The 25,367-nt window shown below is 39.9% G+C and overlaps 3 protein-coding genes and 1 long non-coding RNA gene across 10 annotated transcripts; 2 read left to right on the top strand and 2 right to left on the bottom strand.

The window, feature by feature from the left end:
• Window positions 1-633: 633 nt before the first annotated feature.
• On the bottom strand, window positions 634-2,087 carry LOC141046426 (uncharacterized). Of its 2 annotated transcripts, XR_016498113.1 has the most exons (3): window positions 1,938-2,087; window positions 1,029-1,774; window positions 634-880 (listed from the first exon to the last, which is right to left on the bottom strand). It is a non-coding gene; the product is annotated as an uncharacterized LOC141046426 (long non-coding RNA). The 2 variants fall into 2 exon arrangements; XR_012219430.2 differs by having other exon boundaries at window positions 634-1,774.
• Window positions 2,088-2,230: 143 nt separating this feature from the next.
• LOC112294515 (glycine-rich RNA-binding protein RZ1C) lies at window positions 2,231-4,737 on the bottom strand. Of its 5 annotated transcripts, none has more exons than XM_024545022.3 (4): window positions 4,558-4,737; window positions 3,690-3,830; window positions 3,127-3,491; window positions 2,231-2,918 (listed from the first exon to the last, which is right to left on the bottom strand). In XM_024545022.3, exons 2-4 carry the CDS (start codon window positions 3,798-3,800, stop codon window positions 2,603-2,605), a joined length of 792 nt encoding a protein of 263 aa, XP_024400790.1. In that variant the 5' UTR covers window positions 3,801-3,830; window positions 4,558-4,737; the 3' UTR covers window positions 2,231-2,602. The 5 variants fall into 5 exon arrangements, with proteins under 5 accessions (XP_024400790.1, XP_073396374.1, XP_090100190.1 ...); XM_073540273.2 differs by having other exon boundaries at window positions 4,520-4,691; XM_090244064.1 differs by having other exon boundaries at window positions 4,498-4,619.
• Window positions 4,738-9,083: 4,346 nt separating this feature from the next.
• On the top strand, window positions 9,084-10,638 carry LOC112294232 (uncharacterized). The gene is made up of 2 exons (XM_024544498.2): window positions 9,084-9,356; window positions 9,593-10,638. Exons 1-2 carry the CDS (start codon window positions 9,180-9,182, stop codon window positions 10,457-10,459), a joined length of 1,044 nt encoding a protein of 347 aa, XP_024400266.1. The 5' UTR covers window positions 9,084-9,179; the 3' UTR covers window positions 10,460-10,638.
• Window positions 10,639-18,685: 8,047 nt separating this feature from the next.
• LOC112294728 (uncharacterized) lies at window positions 18,686-25,059 on the top strand. Of its 2 annotated transcripts, XM_073540076.2 has the most exons (6): window positions 18,686-18,851; window positions 20,049-20,348; window positions 20,497-20,585; window positions 20,705-23,185; window positions 23,297-23,504; window positions 23,616-25,059. In XM_073540076.2, the coding sequence occupies exons 2-6, from the start codon at window positions 20,261-20,263 to the stop codon at window positions 24,368-24,370; spliced, it is 3,621 nt and encodes a 1,206-aa protein (XP_073396177.1). In that variant the 5' UTR covers window positions 18,686-18,851; window positions 20,049-20,260; the 3' UTR covers window positions 24,371-25,059. The 2 variants fall into 2 exon arrangements, with proteins under 2 accessions (XP_073396177.1, XP_024401263.1); XM_024545495.3 differs by having other exon boundaries at window positions 18,686-20,348.
• The last annotated feature ends 308 nt before the right edge of the window (window positions 25,060-25,367 follow it).

Genomic DNA, 25,367 nt, shown 5'->3' on the forward strand with positions numbered 1-25,367 from the left:
CTATTAATGTTTATTTATTATAATATAAACTCTTTTATGACACATACACAAAGCTTTTTAACAAGATATCTAATAATTTTATTGCTTTTTGTTATACTAAAATATGCTTGATTAATAAAAATATTTGTGAAGATGCAAAATATATAAATAAATTAAAACTTAAGTATAAGTTAAATAGACGTTTTCTTTGGCCTTAATGGCTAATAAGTTCTAGCTTTGATACTAAGTTTATATTTGATATTTTTTTTTTGTATTAAAAAAACTTCTATTGCCTTAGGACTATAAATGGATGAAATAATCATAATAATAATTATAATAATAAAAATGGTAGAAAAATGATATAATAAGTTTGCTGCCAATCCCACCACAACTTGCCATCTATTACATGTCATTATAGATTTTGTTGTGCCACCACAAGATGCCTTAAACTTACATTGCATACTACAATACATTTTATGGAACCTTAGGAATAACAACAGGCCAGAGCATAACTACTCGATAGCAGCTTCAAGCAAGCTCACCTACGGTTTAAATACTCAGATGTACGAGCAATTTTCTACCTAGTACACGCATTATAATCCTGAAGTCCAAACTCGAAATTACCTCCAAAGTGCAACATAAAAACAAGTGAGCTGAGGAATAACCAAAATCTCAGTTCATTCGGAACATTAACCAAAAATTGAACAAAAAGCTCAGGCGATTTGACGAATGGAATTGCTGCCTGGCCAACTACTTGAATACAACTTGAACTATAACCACGTCCTGGTCATTATTCAGTAATGGACCAGTAAGTAGATGCCCACTCAGTTACCAAGTCCACAGTAAGGAACTTGTACTCATCCTAGACACAAACCTCCCTTTGTGCTCCATGTCGACGAACCTGAAATGCACATCAGAAAACAGGAAAAAAAACAGATACAACCTACAAAACGTAAAACTAAGGAATAGCAGTTTGTCAACGACAGATTAAACCAGAGGCAATCACAAAACCTTGAACTCACCAGGGGTACAGCTTAAAGAAATGTTACCTTCACTTGTCTTATCATGCGATTCATAGAAGTGCTGCTGGCCATATGTCACTTTTCAACTGCGGATCTTACCGGCAGCAAGGGTCCGATCAGCAATCCCCTTGGAGTAAACCGTAAACTGAGATCTGTTTCAGAAGCAATATGACGAAAAGATTCCAATTGCTGAAGAATCAACCCTCGATCAAGTTGAAAAGCATTCAACAGAGCGGCCAGATTCCGAAGACATACTGCAACCCTTGGCTACTAAGGCGAATCGCAGCACAAATAACACCTCCATTTATGGATTTGGGTAATCGAAGAACACCAGACCAGTCAACGGGTACCCAACTCTGGAAAGAACACGTCGCAAAAGCAAACAGTGCAATGGCCATCTTCTGAGGTAGAACTTTGTATCCTCGGATAATTATGTGTGCTGCAGCATGGATGACACCTTCATTCATTGATGGATTGAACAGAAGTTCACTAGATAAAGGAACGCGTAGGAACTGCACTTGCGACAGGAAGAAACTTGTCGCAATTGTGAGCCAACATCCGAACAGAAAAGACACTTCCACCTCTTAGATGATGACACCTTCTACACCAACCCAGTCATTTCTCCGCCATACAACCTCTAGCCTCCACGCTGCCCAACACTGATCCCCCAGACAATCATGCAGATACCGAAATCATTAACCGGGCGTCAAAAAAAACTGTGGAAGTCCTTCAGGAACGGATGCTACAAAGGGTGACCCAGTTTGTTGCATCCCCTGTAGCTCCAGCCAACCCCCCACAACCTCAGTAACAGATTGATAATCTATAAATGGAAACACTTTTGAAATACATGAGAATGAAGGACAGCTAACGAAACGTAAAGCCTTCCTCATGATTTGAGCAAACGAAAATTACAAAAAAAAGAAATGAAATACTGACCTTCCTTCCCTGCAAACACTCAATCAGAACCAACCATCCAATTCCAAGCGGCAAAAGTATTGGTGGCCAATACCAGCCTGTGACGTCCTCTTGCCAGAGTAGAGGTCCATGTCCCCACAAACCACATACCCTACCCACAATGCACCACATGTATCCGCCGCCCAACTTACACTGCTCTAGTGTCCAGCGGCCGTCAATGCTCCCCAAAATCACAGGAAAGGACCAGATATATCAACAGGTAATGAATTGCTGCAGAACCAAGCACATGGAGCTGGGACCAGATGGATACGGAGTACACTGCCAATGAGTACTTCAAATTTTGCGGGGTATAGAATAAGAAATCTCAGAAGACCAGACATCCAGGTCAATCGGCACATCCGAGCAAAAAAAGCGCTGAATGCAACTGGTAAAGTTTTCCGCCATTGGTGACTCCAAACCTCTACCACAAGCCCCAAAGGTCAAACCAATCCTCTTCATCATCACTTTGCCTGGCTCTGGTTTCTCAACTCGCACCAAATGAACAGTCAGAAATACAACATGCTTTCTTCATAACTAGCACTCTATTTATAGCTGGTTGCAGGCAAAACCAAAGGACTTCTTTCTTCGGCTGACGTAAAAAAGTCGTCCATACAGCGGGGTACCATCTTCAGCATAGTAGTCTCTTCTCAATAACGGTCATCATGACCTCGAGATCCACCAATGGGCCGATCATATGGCCCTGATCGATCTCTAGTGCTTCCCTCATAACGTGAGGCACCTCCTCCCGCACTAGCATATCGATCACCACCTGAGTAACGATCACCGCCTCGGCTGCTGTCCCTGTCACGATCGTATTCAATACGATTCTCTCTGTTATAAGGTCCGCCATTCTTACGGTCAGGTCCCCCAGAGCGGTCACCATAACGATCACTTCCACGGCCACCACCATAACGGCCGCCACCTCCACCGCTGCCATATCGATCTCCTACACCATACCGGTCGCTGAAGGAAAAACAAACAAACAAAACACCCCACCGATACGTTGAAACATGCACAGCTCACCTAAAATCTGAAATAGAAAATGGGCAGTTTCAGCGCATGGAAGAAAAGATATCTAGGCGCAACAATGTGTCCAACGTGAGCATATTTAACAACATGAATTCAAATATTAATTAGGTGCGACATGAGATGCATCAACATTCATGCTAACCTTCCACTGTCATAGCGATCGCGACCAGAGTACCGGCCACCACCACCGCGATCACCTCCACCAGTTGGGCATTCACGTGCCCAGTGGCCAGGTTGTCCGCACTTGAAGCAATCGCCTCCTCCGCCACCACCACCACCACCACCACCGCCTCCACCTTTACCACCACCTCCACCACCACCTCCACCACCACCTCCACGATCACCTCCACCGTCCCTGCCTTTAGGTTTAGCACGATTTACAGTAATGGGACGACCGTCAAGTTCCTTGCCGTGAAGGCGCTCTATGGCCTCATCCATCGAACGCTCATCTCCGAAGTTTACAAACCCGAACCCTCGAGAGTGGCCTGTTTCTTTGTCGACGATAACCTGCACAAGAGCGGCAAAATAAACTGAACATCAAAAGAAACTGTCTCTAATATGAATCACAATTATGAACGCGCTACAGACTGCAACAACCAATCGAACCACGAGTGAAAAAAGGATGATGTCGGGAAAAGACGACTTGTATGGCTGAGTAGTTAAGCGCACTGCGAACAAAAATACCGAAATAGGGTTAATACATACCTTGGCCTCAAGGACGTTACCAAAGCGCCGGAACTCTTCTTCTAATCCTTTATCCGTGGTATTCCACGACAGACCTCCAACGAAGCACCGGAACTCTTCCACCTCAGCCATAACGAACGTTTACACACCTACTCCAACAATCTGCAGATATATCATTCGTCATAACCAACCGCACACAACATGAAACAGTAGTTCGAAGAGGAAAAATCAAAGCAAAAATTGAACACATGTGCCAGGACTCTACATCGTGCTACTGTAAGAGGACTTGCACACACATTGATCTCATCGCACTTATGCAAACAAAAAGCAACTGAAAGACAAATAACAAAGACCTAAAATTCTCCTCAACTTCACCTACACGCAAACAAACGTACATATCTGTACATCACACAAGACAGAGGCATGCCTACAGCAGAGGTCTCTAACCCAAAAGAGACCTAACACTTTCGGGGGAGGGGGGGGGGGGGGGGGTACAAAGCTAACACCATTCATCTCTTACAGTTACACTAACTAAACCTGTGTCACCAAACCAAGATGAAAGGTTGACAGCCGTGACTATCCCTCACATTTTTCTACACGCCATGAAACCATAAAAACACACGCAGACACTCACACCAAAACCGGGATAGATGCATATCAACATAAGAACTTTCTTCACAATTAGCAAGCCTGACATGCGGTACCCTAAACTGGAGCAACACTCCTCCTGAGCACGACAAGATAAGTGGCCAGAGAAGCAGACAGCATCGTCACAAGAATCATTCGCATCAGGTAGAGAAAGAGAAAGAGAGAAAAGGATTAGGTTCACCATGTGCAGGCCAGAGTAGTACCAAAAGAGCGGAAAAAGAGAGATGAGAGAGCCACTCACTACTGCTCCACTGGACCTGAGTGTTGTTGTTGTTGCCTGGCAGCAGAGCATTAATAACTCCGAGCAAGCAAGGCAAGGCAAGGCAAGGCAGTCTAAGGAGTAGCAGCAGCGAGAAGGAGCGGACGCTGCAGAGAAGAGAAAGGAAGAGGAAGGGGCAGGGAAGACACGCCCTGGTTGGTGCTTCTGCCACTATTCCTCCTCCTCCCCCTCCGAAGTAAGTAAGTTTGTAGGGTAGTAGGGTACGGCTGGAAAGAAGAAAGGTGCATTCATTCATCCAGAACAAGAAAGAAAGAAAGAATTGAGAAAGAAGAGTGAGTGAGTGAGAAGAAAAGGAGGTGGGGCCAGCCCTGCCCTGCCCAGGGCTCACCCAACCTAGGAGGAGGACCTGAGTGGAGGGGCGACATGGATGAATGGATGAATGGGTGGATGACTATGTGGATGAACGAACCTATGGATGAGGTGAAAGTGGCGGTTGGGTAGGGAGATGTCCCACATCATACTTATTTCACCTCCTTCTTTTGTGAGGTGGGCTTGAAACATAAAAAATAAAAAATAAAAGTACAAAATAACTATCAAAATTCAACGTGTATGTATGTTTGTAAGTATGTATGTACATGTGTGTATGTATGAATGTACATATATATATGTATGTATATATGTATGTATATGTATATATTTTTTATTTATTTTATTTTAAAAAAAATTAAGGAAAAAAAGGGGTTTCAAAACTATTCAAAAAATACTTGTTAGATGAAATATTTATAAAATATTAGGCAAATATTTATTTTGATAAAACAGTTATTTAAAATATCATATTCACATTAACACAAATTAAATTCCAAAATTTAAATCAAGTTTTTTCTTAATGGTAATATAAGATCTATAAAAAATTCAAGTAAAAAATGACTTTTTTGTAAAAATCCTTGTGATTAGTAAATTTTTAAATAAAATAAATAGTATTTTTAAATACTAGGATTGAAATTTCAAAAAAAAAATTATCATAATCTTATTTATCAATTTGATTTCTTGTAATATAATTTGTTCTTACAATTGAATTTGTTTGATGGAAATCAAAACTTAATTGTCTCCATGAAAAAATGATTTCAGATAGTATAGAAAATGTAAATATAATTTTTGTTGCGTTCTATATTAAAATATACAAATTTTATTTTTTTATATATTCCCCATTTAGGTTGTGTTCACAGGATAAATAAATGAATGTAAAAACAAATTTAACCAAATCAAAACATTGGTAATGGATGAAAAATCTTGTAGAATATTGAAAATCTTGTCCACTTTTATTTTCATTTTATTTTATCATTACTCATCCTTTCTTTCGAGCATGTATTTTTATTTATCAAAAAACATTACACAATTCAAAATCAATTTTTAAAATTCATTCGATATTTAAATTCAATTATTTTTGTTAATATTTAAAAAATCTAAAATATATATATATATATATATATATATATATTTTGTCTATGTATTTAGACTCTTTAAAAATAAAAAATAATGTTTTCAAATTAAACCAACAAAAAATATTTCAAAATTTATCACATTGTATTTGTATAATCTTTTAATACACACATATATATATACATTCGAAAAAGTAGTATTTCTGTAGCAATTTTTTCAAAAAAATTAATTATGATCTATTTCAACTCAACTATAAAACATATTTCTTCTTAAATTTTATTTTTGAATGTGTATTTTAAAATATTTTGAAACATATATTATAATAGTGGTTTAATTTAAAATTTCTCAATTTGTACACAATGACATTGATACCTATTATACTTGAATAGATAGAAGTAAATAGAAATAAATCAAACATAGAATATCTCCTTTTAAAAAAATTAAAGAAGCTTTTTAGACTCATATTAGATCAATATGTGTGGCATGTGGCTATAAAAATTCATTCATGATGTTCTTAACTATTAAAAAGTTATTACAGAAATATATTTTAACTTATATACTTAGCTTACAAGTCTTAAAGATATTTTTAAAACTTCACTATAACAAAATTGGTTAGTATATAAAAAAAAAAAAAAAAAAAAAAAAAAGATTCTTAATTTTATCAATCCGTTTCTTGTACTTTAGTCTTAGTAAAATATTTTTAGTTTCTTATATATTCTTCTTTCTTATTTACGCACAAATATATTATACTCTAATAAGTATATTTGGATTTATTTTCTTTACAACTTGAAAACATTAATGATTGAAAATACCAAAATATAAATTTTCCTCCTAAAAAGTATGCTATTTTTTTAAGAAATATTAAAGCACTTCAAAAGTTATAGATTTAATTCGCCTAAACTAATATATTATCTTTATAATTCTATTTTATATCTTCTTATTTATTTATTTATTTATTTATTTATTTATATTGATATATATATATATATATATATATATATAAAATTTTAAGATTCTTTATTATGAAAAAGGTTTTTAAAATATATTATTATACAATGCAATTGCAAGAATAATCAATAAATTGATGCTTGTAATGCATCAACATTGTTTACAAATCTAACAAATACTTGGAGTGGCCAATCAACAATGTATAAAAATGTCAAAAGAATCATTAATAGTTATTCTTTCTTAAGTAAACTACTCCACTACATATTATTAAAAAAATACAATGATAACAACTAAAGAGCTAAGCCAGATCTTGCATTAGAAGAGTTTTGACTACAGATTTCTATAATTCTAGAAATATAAGTTTATTTTAATTAAAAAAATCTTGAAAAATAAATATTATATTTTTTTTGATAATATTTTAAAACAAATATATACCATTAAAAACTTTGATTTTTTTATATTTTAAATGTATATATAAAGAAGATAATTTAATTTGTAAAACATCTAATAAGCTTTGATTATTATGACATATGAATATATATATATATATATATATATATATATATAATGATTTGATTAACTAATAATTAATTTTAAATAAAACAAATTTTTTCTTATAATCAAATTCTTAATTGCTATTGAAGCAATATAATCATTAAAAATTAAATTAAACATCAAATTAAACATAAATTTAGTTTTATGTGTGATAATTTCTTCTTCATTTTTATTTTTTTTTCAAAAATATAGACAATAACACATCAATTTTTGAATAATTTTATTATAAATATTTTTGTTAAAAAAACATATATATATGTATATATATATATATATATATATATATATATATTTTTCTATATATATGTATATATATATATTTTTCTATATATATATATATATATATAGGAAAAATTAAATAGACTCAAATTTTTAAATAATTGACCCATTCATCCTAACCATCATGAAAGAAAATAAAGATTTCTAAATTCATTGTCCCATTATTGGATTTGTAACTAATAAAAACAAACCACACTCATCATGACTATTTAGTAAAAGCATGGATCTATTTAACATTCTCCTATATGTATAAATATACATATATATAAATATATATATATATATATATATATATATGAAATAAGACATGTAGATTTAAAACATGTTTAAACCAAATTTAAATATTTTATAATTTATATTTAAATATATATATATACACATATCATATTAACATAATTTGTATAATTTTATAATAGACTTTTAATAAGGAATTCAACAACCATTGACAGTATATTTTAAAAACTAATATATATAAAAAATAGAAAATTTCAATCTAAACTAGGTATATAAATATATATATATATATATAAACAATAATTACTTTCAAATGATAATTCATCAAAAAAGATAATGTAAATAGATCCAAATAGGTACATCAATATATGCACACATATAAAATAGATCCATATACATATATATAATATTTTGAATAAAAATAAATTGGTGTGATTATAAATACTAATATGTAAGTATATTTTTTATGTGCAAGACATTTTAAATAAAATATACTTTGTACTTTTATTTATTCTTTCAAAAAAACAAGAAGATAAGCAAATTATAAACTTTTCAAGATTCTTTATAATTCATTCTTAATATTTAATTCTCAATAATTTAAAATAAAAATGAAGGAATTTTTCTAACAGTAGCTTAAGATTGTGTAATGATAAAGAGTTAGGAGTAAATGTCAAATAGGTTGTACCTCATTACAATATAATAAACTTATAATTGTAAATTATTATTTCTTAAATATGCCTAATCGCAATATTATAAGACATTAATTCAAAATTTGCTCTTGGCAATCTCACCCCGCCCTTCACCATCGACGGCTCTGCCCGGGACATGGCGACCACACACCATGGCCGCCATCCTATCGCCGTCGTCGTCTCTCCGATTCATCGCTGCTCCTGTGAGCACACACCAACTGCCTCCCCCTCGACACATGGCGCCCTTGCACCTCCATCCAATCCCTTTGAGCTTCATCGCCAACTGGAGCTCCTCCACGTCTTTGCATGGTGCTTGGATTTTGATTACACCTGATACTGCCCACTCGCTGCGTTCAGATATATAGTCATGGTAGTCGAGAGTTCCCCTCAATCAAAACAAGCTAATTGTGCAGGACTTGCCTTGAGCTATTTGCTTTAGCTTACGATCTACTTTAGTGTACTTCTACGTTGATAATTTTATCCTCACCCGTGTCGAGAATGGCGTCTATGTCCACTGCGATGGCACTGTCGAGCTCTGTGGCTGCACCTGCAGTCAAGCTCTCCTCCAACGCTGCTTTTGGATCGTCCGGAGTTCAGCAACTGGCTGCTGTGCGGTCGCCTGTGAAGCCGAACGCATCCAGAGTTGTGGCTGCCAGGGCAAGCCAGTCCTCTGAGGTAAGGTGGCGCGCATTGAATTCATGCGATCTAGAGTCTGGATGGCATGGATATGTTTGTTTTGTGGATAACTTACGTCAAGTACAGTTTTCTAGTTCTGATTTTGTGCTAATCTCGATTATTGTTATTATGTGCGTATTGTTATGTAGTCATGACCCATGATGCATGGCAAAGCGTGATGTTTGTGGCATTTTTGTTCAGGATGCCTTAAAATTGCTGTTTCTGTATTTTGGCAGGAACAAGCCCCTGTGAAGTCTAAGGTTCTTGTGGCGCTTGTGGCCGCCGGAGCGGCATTCGCATTGAATGTTACTCCTGTTGCTCCCGCACAAGCTGGGTTTTTCAGCAATGACATCCAGGTCGAGCGGGGCGCCACATCCCCACAATTCCCCGGAAACGAAGGCACTGGAACGAAGGTCGGCAACAACACGGGTAGCAGAGGGTCAGCCAGTTCTGGCACGCCCTTCGGTGAAGGCGCCGGTGGCAACTTGGTTGGAGACAACCAAGCCACCAGGCAGCTTTCGTCCACGGGAACACCGTTGGGAGAAGGAAGTGCCAGCGGCTCCGGCGTGAATGGTGCGGAGGCGTTGAAGGTACCTGATGTGGGACTGCCTGATGTGTCCAACCCCTTGAACAAGATTGGTGAGCTTAATCCCTTGAAGAATGGTGCACCCGATGCATCGAACATCGTCGGCGACGCCAAGAATGCTGCTCAGGACTTGGCGGGGGACGCCAAGAGTAAGATTGGCATGGGAGGAATGGGAGTGCCTGATGCAGGCATCGTTGCTAGCAACGCCAAGGGCATGGCCGCTGATGCGAAGTCCAAGGTAAGTGGCGGGATGAGTGATCCTTCAAGCATTGCGAGTGACGGAAAGAACTCTGCCAAGGATTTGGTAGGCGATGCCAAGAGCAAGTTGAGCAATGTTGCCAGCTCTGACGTTGTCGGTGACGCTAAGAACGCTGCAAGCGATGCTGCAAATCGCGCAACTCAGGGAGTTGCATCAAACAGTGCACAAGGCGTTGCGGAGAACGTGAAGAACAGCATTGGATTACCTAACCCCATGGAAGCTGGGAAGGCTCTCATTAGTAAGGTAAGCGGGAATTAAATGATTTGTGCGAAGTTGATGAATTAATCTCGTGCCTAGTGTTTTGCTAGAGTTGAATCGAGTGGAACCTGTACATGACGAGCTTGAATGTGCGAGGATGTTAATCATCGTCGTCACTCATTGTAAATGTATGTAGTTAGATGTTCAGCATCGTAATAAAACTTGTATCACCTTTATAATGTCTGTCTCCGATGTGATTGAACATTGCGTCATGGTTCATTTCTCGAAAATAATTCGGAGAAATTTGTAATGTTTGTAGCTGTTCGAATTTTCGACGGAGGTGTGTAAAGCAATTGCTTGAAGTGTGTAGGTTATCTTGAATTGTGCGACAGCAAACCAAACAGAAATATGTCTGAGTTTTAAACAGGTGTAAGTAATTGTATATTTGTTTTTAGCAATACAGCTTTTAGAACAACTTATGAATCGTTAAATATATGAGGAAGGTCCCTGAATGAATGTGAACAAATTTTTCGACGAGCATGTTCCTTTATTTACCGAGTGTGTATGCCATTTTGTTTTATGACTTCGACCCATTGTATGTAATCTCTGAGGAACTCCAATTTCTACCAGCTATATTTCTTTAGTGCTATTTGACCACATCGTCTGTCACAAACTCACAACCTCTTCTTCCTTGGCACCAAAATTCTTATCCAAGCCTTCTGGCACTTGGATGTACTTCCGTATATCCATACCTCGTCGAATATTTGTGAGAATCTTGTCCAAACTTGGGAGCCATATGCTTTCAAAGTGAGGTTATTACTCTCTTTTTATGTTTTAGTTGGTACACAAAAGGTGGTGAAAACTCCATAAAGGAAAGGATTCATTTGATTCATGCACACCGAACAAAGGTGTGATGATTTTTATACCAAAGTTGGCCACGTCTGTCCAATATGTAATTTCGCAGGTCCTAACCCGAAGAATTGACGAGGAGCAGAACCTTTAATTAACGAGGAGCAGAATATCTGTGACCAAGCATTCCTCCACTTCAATACTGTGATTTGGAATAATTCGAAACATGCATCATGATTCTGTGGATCTGACTGGGGCTTATTTCATTTGTGGTCATGAAATGAAAGCACTGTGTTAACATAGTCTTCCCACACTTTCGAAAAGTTTGATCATCTTCGTCAATTTGTAATGTGTCAGGATTAAAATCTTTCAATCCGCCTCATTCAGCAATTCACCATTGTGCCAGCAGGGTTTTTTCGAGCAGTCCACTTCAAATTGCTTCACATGCAAATCTTTACCTCTTTCCCAAGGAAAACCCTGACACAGCACTTTCCACAATGTCATTAAGAACAATGAGAGATACAAACCTGCCCCGTAGAAATCCACTTTGAATTCATCATCCATTGTGTATTGCACCACAGAGGTCTTGCCTTATAACGTGTGTTTCTTGTCACAGGACCTTGAAACTTGTGAGGGGGCTGGCTCCTCACGTTTTGAAGATGGATAACACTTTGACCTCAGCTACAAGACTGAGCCATTGAGCACCAGAATAGTCTGAACTTACGCATGCCAACGGGGAAGGATCTTCAGCGGCATTGAATGGATGACAGGCGGTGTGAAGCAGCGTGATAACGGGACGCGGGAAGAGATGCAGCGAAAACGCTTAAAATTGCCTAGAATTTCCAGATAAGTTAGTTCTCAAAGCTGGGAGATCCAAAGTCCAGACCCTAGTTGTTTGAAACTTCCCATATGATTCCCTGCAGAGCAGTCTCCTCTCATGGCCATTATAAGCATCCTTACAGTACCTTCCTTCCTCTTGACACGCCCTAGTTAATTGCTGACCATTTCCTAACACAGTGTGATGCCAGAGTCTTCCCATTCAAATTGAGATTAATAGCAACTCATGCTTTGGAAGACTTTTTTCTCCACGGCATGGGGTACGATTTGATCAGAAGGAATGCAGCATTTTCGTGGAGACTTTTCCGTCCATCACCAGTGGCCACCTCACGCCAGATTTTAACCATGCGTATAGTATAGTCACAGAAAGTTAGATTTGCATCTACTTGTCGTATAACTTGGACTCTAGATTCTGGCATTGAGCAATCGAAACATCGGTTGGTGTAAACCATGCAACACGGCAATCTGGAATAGGGAGAAACTTGGACTGAACTGGCGAGTCCATTACTAGTGGAAGATTGAGGCTCTGGATGAAGTTCAGAGACAGGGAAGTTCAGAGACAGTGAAGTTCCCACGCTTTTGTTCTTCGCAGAACCAAAAAAAAGAAGCTTGATTGGAGGCTGTGAAAAAGCTCGATAACTCTTCTCAACACACAAAAAGTTCAGCAGTGCAGAGGTTTGTCAGGTTTTATGTTCGAAAGTATATGTCTGCTGTTGCTTGGAGATTTTCTTTCTCTTTTCTTTACTTTTTTCTATCAATCGTGCAGGATAAGCTGGAACGTCGTCTCTAGGGAAACGGTCTGTCAAATCACGATTCAACCCTGTTCGATCACACCTTCAGTTTGAAGTCTTTTACGCAATTTCCTACTATTTCCCCTGAAAACCCACACTATTCTCAACTCATTCATTTGAAACTAAGGGCACTTGCGCAGTGCAACCAGAATGAAATGTTTCAAGAAATAATTGAAAAAACTACAGGTCCTGATCAAGTCATTTCAGGTGGGTTTATTTTAAGCTTCACATGAAAACATGTGGATATTTTTGCCATGGAATTGAGTCTGTTTATTACATTTATGATGGGATAACATCACCGACTTCATTGTTCGTGTTAATTCTTTGAACTATCACTTTTGCGCCTTAAAAGTAACCACTCAAATATTAAAGCGGATTGCATGGAATTATTCATAAAGTTTGAGTGTCATTCAAATTAATGCATCCCACGCCTCCACATCTATATATATATATATATATATATATATATGTGGAATTTCAGTTACCGCTCAAATCCAATATTTTGTTTCAGTACTTCATTACAAGTTTCAACAAAAGCGAGAACTTGAATATATTTGAGCTTTCAAATCATTACTTTTTAGACTCTCAAAGTTCCATGTTCTAATGAAAATTGATAAAGATTTAACTTAGAATGGTAACCAGCTGCAAGCAATGTGCATTGTAACACTGTCAAATGATTTGCATGAATTGAATGTAGAGTTTTGAAAACTTGCACATTAATTCTAAGCTTCTTGAAATATGGGCTCTAGAAGAAGAAACTATTAAAAAAAATAAACAAAAATATCCACAGAAAAAACAATACTAATTGATCAAAATAGTAAATCAAAACAGCTGAGAGAATGAACAGTATACCACCATGAAACCTCTCCACTTCATGGCCTATCTTAATTTTTTTTTCTTCATATGCACATACATATTTGACAGAACAAGTGAGAAATCATGTTTCCTGATTTATTTATTGTCATTCAAAAAGGTGTTCCATGCATGGTGTTCAATGACACTAAAAAGAATACAAATTTTGTCATCTTTACACTGATCCAAAGAACAACCCATGCTTGGGATTTTATGTTCTAAAGATTCAGAACTATTGACTTAGAGCAACTTGGCTCAAGTCCTTAGAGACACATTTAAGACTCTAAAACACAAACTTCAATGTTCCAATCACAGTTCTTGCTTGGACCCAAAGTCAAGTGACCACAATTCCAAAACCCACTTCACAAAAAAGAAAAAAGTGCAAAAAAGTGCAAAAAAGCTTCATGCACTTCGTGGAAAGCATAAGTCACTAATTCCACTGTGAGTAACAAGTCTCTAAATTCTGAAAATTACTGGCTACCACCTTCTAAAAAATTAAAGAACATAATGTATTTTCTCTTCAAAGAGATTAGCAATATTCACTTGGATTTTACAGAATTTTTGTGTATATCTAAATTTATTTCAAAGATATAAATGTTACTGTAGAATATTGTTGAATTATAAATTAAGGTCACAATAACTAAATTTGCTTATTAATATATGAATGTAAGGAATTTTTGGCTGAGGCGTCAAATTGAATCCTCAGAGGTTTACTTGTAACACCATGTTTTTATAATTTTATAACCTGTAGATATGTTTCACATGTTCTGCCATACTTAACATTTTGTGTTGTATTTTTGGTTTTTTTTAGTGTGTTATTGTTCATTCTTTGGTTATTCATTAAGTAAAAATGAATCACCAAAATCAATCCTATCTTTTTTCCCTACAAACTTGGTTTATGGCATTCACTGTGTACATATTTTCTAATCAGTTTTTTTTTATAATATTGAATAACTTACTATATTCGTACTGCATGTCAGGCAATTTTTGTTTATGTTGCAAGTTCAAATCTATACTGGAAACGATTATTTGCTTAATTTTATTCTATGTCCATATATATATATATATATATATATATACATACGCACACACACACTCAAATGTATTGTTGTAAATACAATCAATTTTATGTTTAAATGCTCAATTATTAAAACTAATATGTATTTGAATTTGTAGTTGAATAACTTACTGTAATTGAATTTATGATTTGAAACAAACGAAAAAGTACTCTGCAATACCGTTTTTAAATGTTGCTAACCACTGATTGTTTCTCGAAAATTTCTATGTGAATTTGTTTGACTAAAGACTAAATTGCAGAACATGATTCCTGACAAAGATGCTAAGCATATTGAAATTTTATCAAAGAAATATATACTACTTTGACAAGTGGGAATAGGCAATAAACAACATCAATCCAACAACAATCACTGAACTTGGAACATTCATTTTCATTTACTGTGAACTGCATGTAAATAACACCACAAAAAATAGAAATAGAAGTAATCAAAAACATTGTCGAAGCGACTAGATTTTTACAGTATTCACATTAAGTTTCAACCTCCAGAATCATCAAACGAAATACATCAAGTAATAATACACTCTTGAAGTTGCAATGAAGCTGGGTTATACAGGAACACAAAACATAAAGTTAGTGAAACATCAGAATGAGAGTTTACTCATACAGTCAAATGAGAATCACCATACAAACCATCCAACAAGGTCAGTAGTCACTGCGCCGGGGCTGATCCGGCGCCACGCCTCACTGAGTGAATGAGCGAGCGAGATAAAGAGAGAAAGAGAGGAAGAGGCGACACGAGTTGGCATTGCATTGCATGGCACCGCAGAGGATGGTTTCATGCAACATCAACACTCACACACTCGCACAACCCACTCGCACGAGACACGATGAAAGGGGAGCGAATCAAGCAAGCGGGTGCCCCGAGTGGTGGTGCACTTCACCGCACTTCACAGCCCGCTCGGCAGTTGGAGCGGCAGTCCACCCTCTAGCGACTTCAAAGCAGCAGAACCTTCCTCCAACTGCCGAGCAGCGAGAGAGAGAGAGGAGTCAACCCGACTCTTCCTCCTCCTCCTGTGGTCCTGCGAGTTAACGCCCCACCTCCTCTTCTTCTGCTGCAGTCAGTCAGTCAGTCAGTCGGCAGTCCTGGACACTTACACACACATACACACACCTACCTGGCCACCACACAGTTTCTCTTTACACTTCAACGTAATTGTCGTCGTCGTCGTCGATTCAGTTCCAGTTCCAGTTCGAATCTTGTTCCAGTTTTGCGTTATTTACGAGTGGGCTGCGAAGACTCAGCAGCAACTCTGTGTGTCGTGGTACCCAGAGTGTGAGCTGCTGCAGTAGATGAAGCGTACAAGATGGCTGGATTCTTCTTCGCAGCTAGTCAGGTGATGGGCGGTGGCTGGTCTGGGGGAGGACGATGGGATTGTTAATAAGAAGGAGAAGTAGAAGAAGGTGACGAAGAAGAAGAGTGTTCGGTGCAGATCAGAACCAAAAGTTTTGGTTTTTAGGGTTTGCTAATTCTTCACTCTTGGCAATGCAGCGGAACATATCAGAGTTACCCACTTGAAGTTTCATCCATTCCTACAGTTTGTATGTGTATGTTTGTTGTGTCCCACACCTAAATCCATTTCCCCCCATTTTTAAAATTTCTTGTATTTTTCTTTTACTTCTGGGTGTTTATTTTTTCCTTGGTCCCCTTGTACCGCGTTGGTCTGAGATTTGGGTTGATCGGGGATGATGTGACCCTGTTGTTCCTCCAGCTCACAGCTTGAAAGGTTAACTCCACCCTCTTTTTCTTCTATAAATAAAATAAAATAAAATAAGCAAAACATCTGTGCATGTGTGTGTGTGTGTGTGTATACATGAAACCAATTGGAAACTCAAGTGAATGGAAATTGGAACACCACCTCCCATCATATTTTACTTTAGAATGGATGGCATTAATAGTTCTGTATATGGATTAATCCTTCTCCTTTGGAGTGGGGTTAATATTTTGAATGGTTGTTCTCTTTAATGAACTTTCAAAAGCTCCACAATCAGTTGTTGTGGTCCAACACAAAAGATTACTGTTGTCATTTACTGCTGTGCTGATTTCCAACTTTATTTTTTCAAAAATCATATAATTTCAAACAATACAATTAAAAGGATTGAAACTTTACCTTACAACATCATACGTTGATTAAGTTTTGGTACACAATCAACACATGACCCCCTTCAAGGATTCTAGCCTATAATTGGAGAAAAAATTAAAATTCCATCCATGTCGTAGCATAATTATTGCCAAAGAATCTCAAGATTTCCTATGGGGATTTCTCCTCCAGTTATTAACCCCCTCCCATTAGCAAAGAAAACGATCCTTATGTCCTTTGATACCTAGGGTTAATTCCATCCATGGTACCACACAAAATCGTCCTTCACCTCCCCCTTCCCGCCATGGCTCCAAAGGAAAGTCCACACATCCTCCAAGTCCCTCTCTTTGATGTCAACAAAGCACTTGACACAAGCACAAGGACTACTTGTTTGAAAAAATCAAAATCAAAATCAAACTAACTAAATAAATAAACCAACTTGAATTTGGTTTGATGTGTCCCTCTTTACAGCCCATTCTTGGCTTGTGTCTTATTAAGGGATGAATGGATATATATATATATATATATAAAGTACACGGCTTCTGTTGCTGGCCTTGAGAATTTTGTTCTGCTCTGGTACCATACAAATGAATGAAAACTAGTGTCTTATGTGAAGCCTGAGCGTGGAATGTTTTGTCCACCCTCTTCAATAGAATGATTCAGTTAAGAAGTCATCTTTTTTGACTATGTTGGTTCACAAACTGTGACAAAAAGTAGACTTCAAAACTTTATAAGGTTTATGAAATGTGTCTTTTACGGTTTCTTTTGGAGATTTTCAGTAATTTCCAAAAGACCACAGGTACACAAATTACATTATTTATCCTTTTCTTCATATTTCCTTAAGAAATGACAAAGTTAATATTCCAACTTTTGATTCACATTCATGGGAGCATTGTACCCATGTGTAAAAACACATATATTCACACACACACACGTCTTTGACCTTTAGCTTTGGCATCCCCAAATGCACTTACATCCAACCTAGCCAACTACCATTCAAAGCAAAGGAAAAAAAATACATTTATACGTCTATATATATATATATATATATCCTAGAAACATTCAAGTAGTTGCCACTTGAGCAGTCAAAGCATTGAAAGAACAAGGGCATCTAATTTATGAAGAAGTGAATGCCGAAGCACATGGTTCTTGAACAAAATTCCATATCTGAGATGAATGGGGAGCATTTGCATACTCTGCTTTCTCTGCAAAATCTACTGTGCACCACTGGAAACTGAAACTTCCAAGTTTTTTGTACATTTTTGTAATGTTTAAAACAATCTTGCATTCTTGAGCTCATGTCGATTTACTCATCGACATGCTCAAGAATGAAGAAAGCTGCGTGGAACTGCAGATTTAGTTTGTGCGGATGACATCAATGAACGAGGCAAGCGGCACGTAGATACATGGCTTTTAATGTGGAGTTCAAATCTAGTCAACGATGCCGATCAGCTCCGGTCCAACGTCGTTTTTGAGCGAGTGGCTTATCGCCGAATAAGGTCACGTCTACAAGAGGAAGGAGTTACGAGGCGCAGATGATCCACTTCGCTGCCCCAACAAATATTGGCATGCTGCCGCTACGCAGCCGGGAGGATACAGCACACAATCCTGTCCTCATTGTATTTTTTCAACCGTATGTCAGTATCTCGTCAACAAAAGTCCTCCCATTTTCAAATCCCAGATGCGCTTTTCTACTCCCTGCAGATTCACCTGGTACCCACCTCGTACTTCCCCACACACGCCTGTTGAAATGAAGTCTAACCACCTCCTCCCCTGCTGCTCCACTCCCCTAAGTTCGCAGCCACGGAAGCTAGCTTCATAAGTTACAGCGGTTTCTGCGTTCCGAAATCGGTAACTGGAAGCTCTGAGTTCCAGAGAACTGTATTGATCAACGATGTGAGTGACAGCAAGGGAAAGCTGGAGCTGGAATGGCGCAATCGATCACACGACATTGGAATTGCTCTAAGGTGCGGAGAGAGAGTGAGAGATTGAATTGACGTTGAACGCTGCAGTTGTAACATAGGCGGAAATTAAGAAGACTGGAAGGCTGAGTTGGACCAGGCGTATGTCCGAAGGGGGTCCACGTCCAGTCTGTAATGACTTGAGCCTGCAGAACTCAGTGTTCAGAATCGGAATATGTGTTCGTTGCGGATTGTGTGAGGGGTAAGAGTGCTTGTTGAGATCGACCAATGCATGTTGATGGTATAGCGGTTACGAGGGGTGTGAATAGAGAGAGTTTTGGGCGAACACCTCCTAGTGATACTAAACCTTTTTGACGTGGTTTGCGATGAGTTGGGTTCGTAATCATCGCATAAATTCTTTGTCCCACCACCGAAATTATTCATTGCTGGAGTTCTGGAATCACGGGTGAGATTGAGTTCCAGTGAGTAATTGCTGCGCAAGCATTGTTCATCTTGTGATTGCGACTCTACAAGTCCAGTGGCTTCTGATACCCAAAGCTCAGTGTAGTTTATTTTGCATGAGCGGTAAAATGGACTGAGTAACCCAGATTAGGCGAAGAGAAATGAAGGGGCAGCATTCTTCGGTAAAGGAGTGTGTAGCGGGCGTTTAGTAGAATCCGGTGACAAGGGTACTGCAGTAGTAGCTTCAGTGATGAGGGCGACTTATGGTTGCAACTGTTGGACCTCTTCATCAGGCTCACCTCAGCATTTGAGGTCTCCGCGACGGTCTAGGGAAGTTCCTAGGGGTTAATTGGCACAGGTGTATCGCATTATCTGAATCTTCTGGTATCGCATCACGTTCTTCAGTCTCCCTGCTTCAGCTATCGAAACGCTAGGCAGTGTCTTCGGTAGTTCGGTGTCAGCGATTTGGAGTTAGCAACAGCGTCGTTATAACTGTGCAGGGCTTTCGGCAGGTTCATGCACAATTCTCCAAATAAGCCTGGTCTGAGCCTGTCCGAATCTCACTCCAGGTCTACAATCTAAATTTGGGTGTAGCAGCCATAGACCATTTTCGGTAGTTTCCAGCAACTGTTCCAAATCCGCCAAGGTTGTGATCGTTGAGCTCGTGCCTCGTTGTAGGCCATTTTACCGGGACCTTGCGCTCTCACCAGACACCACGGGCTAGTCTATTTCGAGAGCCTGCACATTGATGACATTGTTCTAAAATTTGTGATGTTTTGGTGAATCGGACTATTCTAACAGTCGGACGCGCCCACCAAACTCTCTCAGGAGCCTTCAAGCCGGCGTCTGGGTTGGTGAGATCCCAGTCTACTGCAATCTAGGCTCTTCGACACCAAAACATTTGTTGATAGTTTTGTGAACGGTGCGAAGGGGTTGCTACTGGCTTCTGCTCTGGGAAATTGCAATGCTGGGGCTCAGCGCCTGCAACCTCTACGTTTGAACGGTTGGAGGCAATGGCTAACAGTGCATTTCACGTCTTCCACATGAGCGAAGTTCTGTCAGGAGAGAAACACCCCCGTCAGCGAAGACACTTAGACAGAGGTACTTAGCTGCTATGACTTTTTGAACATCAATTGTTGCCTAAATGCCACAAAGTGAGTCGAACTTCAAAACACAAAATCATTGATGAAGTCAAAGAGTGGATTTCAGCCAATGCCCCTCATTACTAAGTTCGTCCACACTCAAACAGGTTTCGAGGCGCCAAGGAATAGCTTGGACGTGCTGGATGCAGCCATTGATGTGTCGAGGAGCGGATCTTTCAAGCCTGAAGACATTCCCGTGAGTATTGTTGACTGCTCTGGATTTGAAAACGTACGCAATGTCAAGGAGCTGATTAGAACTGCAAGGATGTGTTAGTATTCTTGCACCGTTAATCTGTGAGATGGTATTTGCTGCAGTTCGGCTATGAAATCCTTAATCCAGCTCTTGCTGCAAGTGGCCCTCAATCAAAGTGGGATGGCACGTCAAACGACGTAGGAAATGACTTTTCAGGGCGTAAAGAGACTAGAAGGCAGGGTCCTAACATCGTGGCTCGGCTCATGGGCTTGGAAACGTTACCGGACGAGCTCCCAACTGTGCAGCCTCGGAATTCTTTGCAAGGAATGCCAATATACGGATGTTCCAAGCCGCCTGTGGGAAATCCTTCCATGAGCAGGCAAAGTTCGCAAGATGCAGCACTTTCCTCATGGCAGCGGCCTCCTCGGCCTCGACATGTGCAACGCGCACCTCTAAATGTGGAAGAAGACAGGGTGCTTGCTCCTGTACTTCCTTTCCGCGATCATCCGCAAGAAGAACTGCTGCAGAAGTTTAAAAAAGACTTCGAGGCGAAGCAGCAAGCAGTATTAGCAAAGGAGCGAGATCGGTGTGGCACCTCGCAGGTTCTGGAAGAAATGAATCGGGAGCTTGACGAGAAGAAGCAGAGGGTGCGCGCCACTCTCGATAAGGCTAGGACTGCGTTGTCGCAAGGCGTCTTAGCTGAACTAAAGCGACAACTCAATGGACAGGAAAACTTTGATGAATCCAAGGAGTTTCTCGAAGCGATGGAATTTTTGCAGTGCAATGAGGATCTCATATTTCACTTTCTCCAGCACAAGCCCCACTCCACACTCAGCGATGAAAACTCCAATGATACGACGCCCGTGGCGAATCTAAAATCGATGAAGAAAAGGATACTCGGAGGCTTAGTCCCAGCTAGTTCTCGAGAGTCTAAGGAGCGGAAGCGGGAAGGTTTTAGTCCTCGTGCATTTGCCCGTCTATTTAGGGACCCTCGCAAACGGAGTGACAACAAGCAACAACCATGTACACCTCCCTTATCCGGCACGACAACACCATCTTCTGCGAGCCTTCAGCCTGCGATTGAAAGATGCAACAGTGCTGGTTTTTACAGGAGGCCATCTGCAGAATTTACAAGAGACTCAGCACCGGATGAAGCGCACCTAAGGACTTTGAACTTCTCAAATTTGAGAGCTCAATCCTGCCCTGCGTCTCCGAGGATGCACGGTAAGCCCTTGTCTGGAGGGTGTGAGGTCAGAAGTTCTCTCAAGAAGAATGGTGCTCGGGCTGTTGCTGCGGAAATGAAGGAGAGGTTACGGCAAACTGTACATCGCGATGAAACAGAAGAGGTCGGGTATGTCAAGAATTTGAGCCCGGAGCGTCCGCAAGGCTGGTTTGGAGATTCAGAGGACATTACACAAGAGATTGCTAAAAGCACTCGTGATCAAGACTCTCGAAAAAATAACTTCATTCTGACGAAAACTTTTCCCACTGGCAAGCGTGTTGCAATTCAGAGAGTGGATATGGAGGATGCAACCTGCACGAGCGGTGGTGAGGAGCTGTCACTGCCGTCGGCCAAGATGGACAAACAAAATGTAACCAGGTCTGGCATAAGTCTTCCCTGCTCGCCTCACCTTGGAGAACGAACCCTTGACAACGTTCCAGTCAGTTCTATGAGGACTCGACCAAAGCGTGCTTCTGAACAGAAACCCACGATTCCTAGAACAACCGAGCAAGCCGACTCCCCGGCGACACTCATAGCGGTGGCAAAGAAAACAATCGCGTCAACCGAGTCCCCCCGCCGAATCAACGATTCTCCAAGAAGCTCGAAAAGCGAGTTTACCGAGAAGAGCATGCGCAGATCCGCTTCTGTAAACGAAAACGCCATCAGAAGCTACCACTTGCAGCAGAAAGGCGACGCCTGCCCCGTACCCACCAGTAAGGGTAATTGTCATGATCATTCTGAAAATGATCCTGCGTTGAATTTCACTCGGAGTCGCTCAGTTCCAAACGTAGCTATATTGCGGGACCGAGGACAATGCACTAATGAAGCAAAGAAAGGCACTGCGAAGACCACAAGCGAGGTGTCCAAGCATGGTAAGGGTCAGAACTCTGAGAAGAGAAAAGGATTCTTCTCTGTGGGCAGAAAAAAGGGCCGTGCTCCCGTAGAATCCATTTCTTCTGGCCATTCCTTGTTTTTCCCAAGCTCAGGTCCGGTATTTGCACGCGTCGCAGCTCTTGCGGAGTCATGTGTCTCGCAGGGCAACACCTTAAGTGACGCCGACAGCGCTGTGAACGTCACGGTTCACGTCAGATCACGCAGAAGCACAGACCGATCAAAGAAAGGAAGGGAATGGCCTAAGGAAGCCAACGCATCTTCCGAGCTAAAGAACTTTGTTGAGTGTTTTGAACCTTGGTTTGCACATGAGAGCGATGTTATTTCGGAAAGCAGTGCGGATTCCGACGCCAACCCTAATGACGAGGAATTCTTAGATGCTCTATCGCAGCTCACTCCGCTCATCGATCAGAAGTCTACCGCCATCGAGAAGCAAATTACGGGGGAACTTCTGGGCACCGTTTCTACAATCACCTCGCAGGCACATGAAGTGAGAAATCTTGCTTTGCGGATCAAAAAAGTGCTTTGTAAAAGTTTGTTACAGTCATTTAAAACAGATGCAAAACTGGTTGTTAAAAGGATGGTATGATGCACATTTCAGGTCCAGGGCGATCGTAGGACTTCTGAGCATTTGCCACCGCCATGGAGGACGGCAGAAGGGATCATTCATGAACTCACTTCCGACGAGGGCCAGGATTCTAACAGCGACAAGAATGGACACCCTAGTCCTGTCTCGGTTTTAGACCCGCCATTCGACGAGGAATCCCCGAGTTCCCTGGAGTTCGATGGTATCAATAACGGTCTTCAAGGTTGGTGTCCATGGCTAAATTGCTGTTTCCAACTCCCTCTACTCGCATTTTTCAAGAAGCTTGAAACGGAAAATCTCTATCCTAAATAGCTTCACATTATGGCCCACGCAGATCTGCAAGTTCGGGTACAACTTCTGAAAGCTGAAGGAAGGGAGAGACGACGCGATGACCCCATAATTCAAGCTCCAGCACCTCCTTGCGAAAGCAGGGCCCTGATAAGTTCACTGCAGAACACGAAGATCGTTCCGAAGAAGATTCCTTTCCTAACCCCCAAATGCGAACGCAATACATTCGACAGCCCACAAGTTCTTTTATCAGATGTTCGCCCTAATCCCGCCGGTCGGGAGGAAGATTTCAGATTTGCGAACGACCTTCTTGTTGCCTCGGGCTTCGCTACGCATGAGGAGCGTAACATCGGCCGGTGGCATTCTGCAACTCAGCCGATTAGCCACCATTTCTTGCGCAAAGTCGACGCATCCTACAAGGAAAAGGACGCGCATGGGAGCACCTCGAGTCGGCGATTTCTCTTCGACGCCATCAACGAGATCCTGGTTAGCAAACTTGGACCCAAATGCTACGCACCTTGGCTGCAAATGCCCGGATATAATCCAACGGCTTTGAGAACTGGCAGGAGGCTGGTGGAGGATGTCTGCAACGAGATTCACAAGCGCCAATTCCCTGTGCGCTGCGAGGACTCCCACAACGACTACCTGGAGAGTCTGGTGGCAGACGACTTGAAAAATTCGACGTCATGGATGGGTCTCCACCACGACATGGACCGCATCTGCCACCAGCTTGAGAAGGCCATCTTCACAGACCTGATCCAGGAGATATGCGGCGACTTGAGGAACCTTCATGTACAATAAAAAAAACAACACTTACAACACAACATAGAGAAGAATGCGAAAGATTTCTGCACAACTGGTTATCGTGAATGGGGCTTGGACCGCTCTTCAACGTCACAAATCGCAGAGTGTATAGATTTGTATCATATAGCATCGCGACTCAAAATTTGTCGAGGCCGATCCACTTTGAACTGGGTTTTTTCCTCATGTCGAAGTCTTCCAGCAAGCAAACGATGTCTGTGGATAGGTCGGTATGGATGTATTAGAGAATGTGAATCTGAATGGATGAATCAGTCTTCATGACAAAGCCCCATGCACAACATCGATCGATACAGATAAGCTTCAGCTTCGCAACGCTATTATTTCGTCGCCAGAATGTGTGCCGTCCGTCTGCGAGCATAAAAAAAAGCCCCACCTGACGCTTTAAAGTATGCGATGTCTTCACTCTCGTCCCACCAATTTCAATAGAGCCTGTCATTTTTAACTTCAACTTTTAGTTAATTGGCATCCAACCAATCCGAATGTGTTTATATATATATATATATATATATATCTTCTACTTCACTACAATTGATTTTGTGTTTCTTAGGGGATTTTTATTTTATTTCAGTTAATTTTGTGTTAAACTGTGTAGTTTGAAAGGTTCATGATCGTAAAATAATGCGGATTCTGAATGAGGTTATTCTGAAATTGGTTTTATTTATTAAAAAAACTCTAAATGGTTCTTCACAAAATCATCATGTTGATTTTATTATGTTTTCTGAAATTTAAATAAAATTATGATTATTTACTAGAATTTGAAACTAATTTGTATAGTAATATAAAAAAAATGCAATTGTGAACTTGTAAATTTTCTGCTCACATAGGCATGTTTTTAACTAAATATATAGAAAATAAAAGGTAAAATACACATGAGGTACATTCATCTAAACATCACTAATCTTCTAAGAAATGTACATTAAAATGTTTTAGTGTATCTGTGAGTCAATAGAATTTATCAGAGTTTATAAATCTCTAT

The sequence above is a fragment of the Physcomitrium patens genome, chromosome 17 (genome assembly GCF_059467195.1).
Source record: "Physcomitrium patens ecotype Gransden chromosome 17, ASM5946719v1, whole genome shotgun sequence".
Taxonomy (NCBI): domain Eukaryota; kingdom Viridiplantae; phylum Streptophyta; class Bryopsida; order Funariales; family Funariaceae; genus Physcomitrium; species Physcomitrium patens.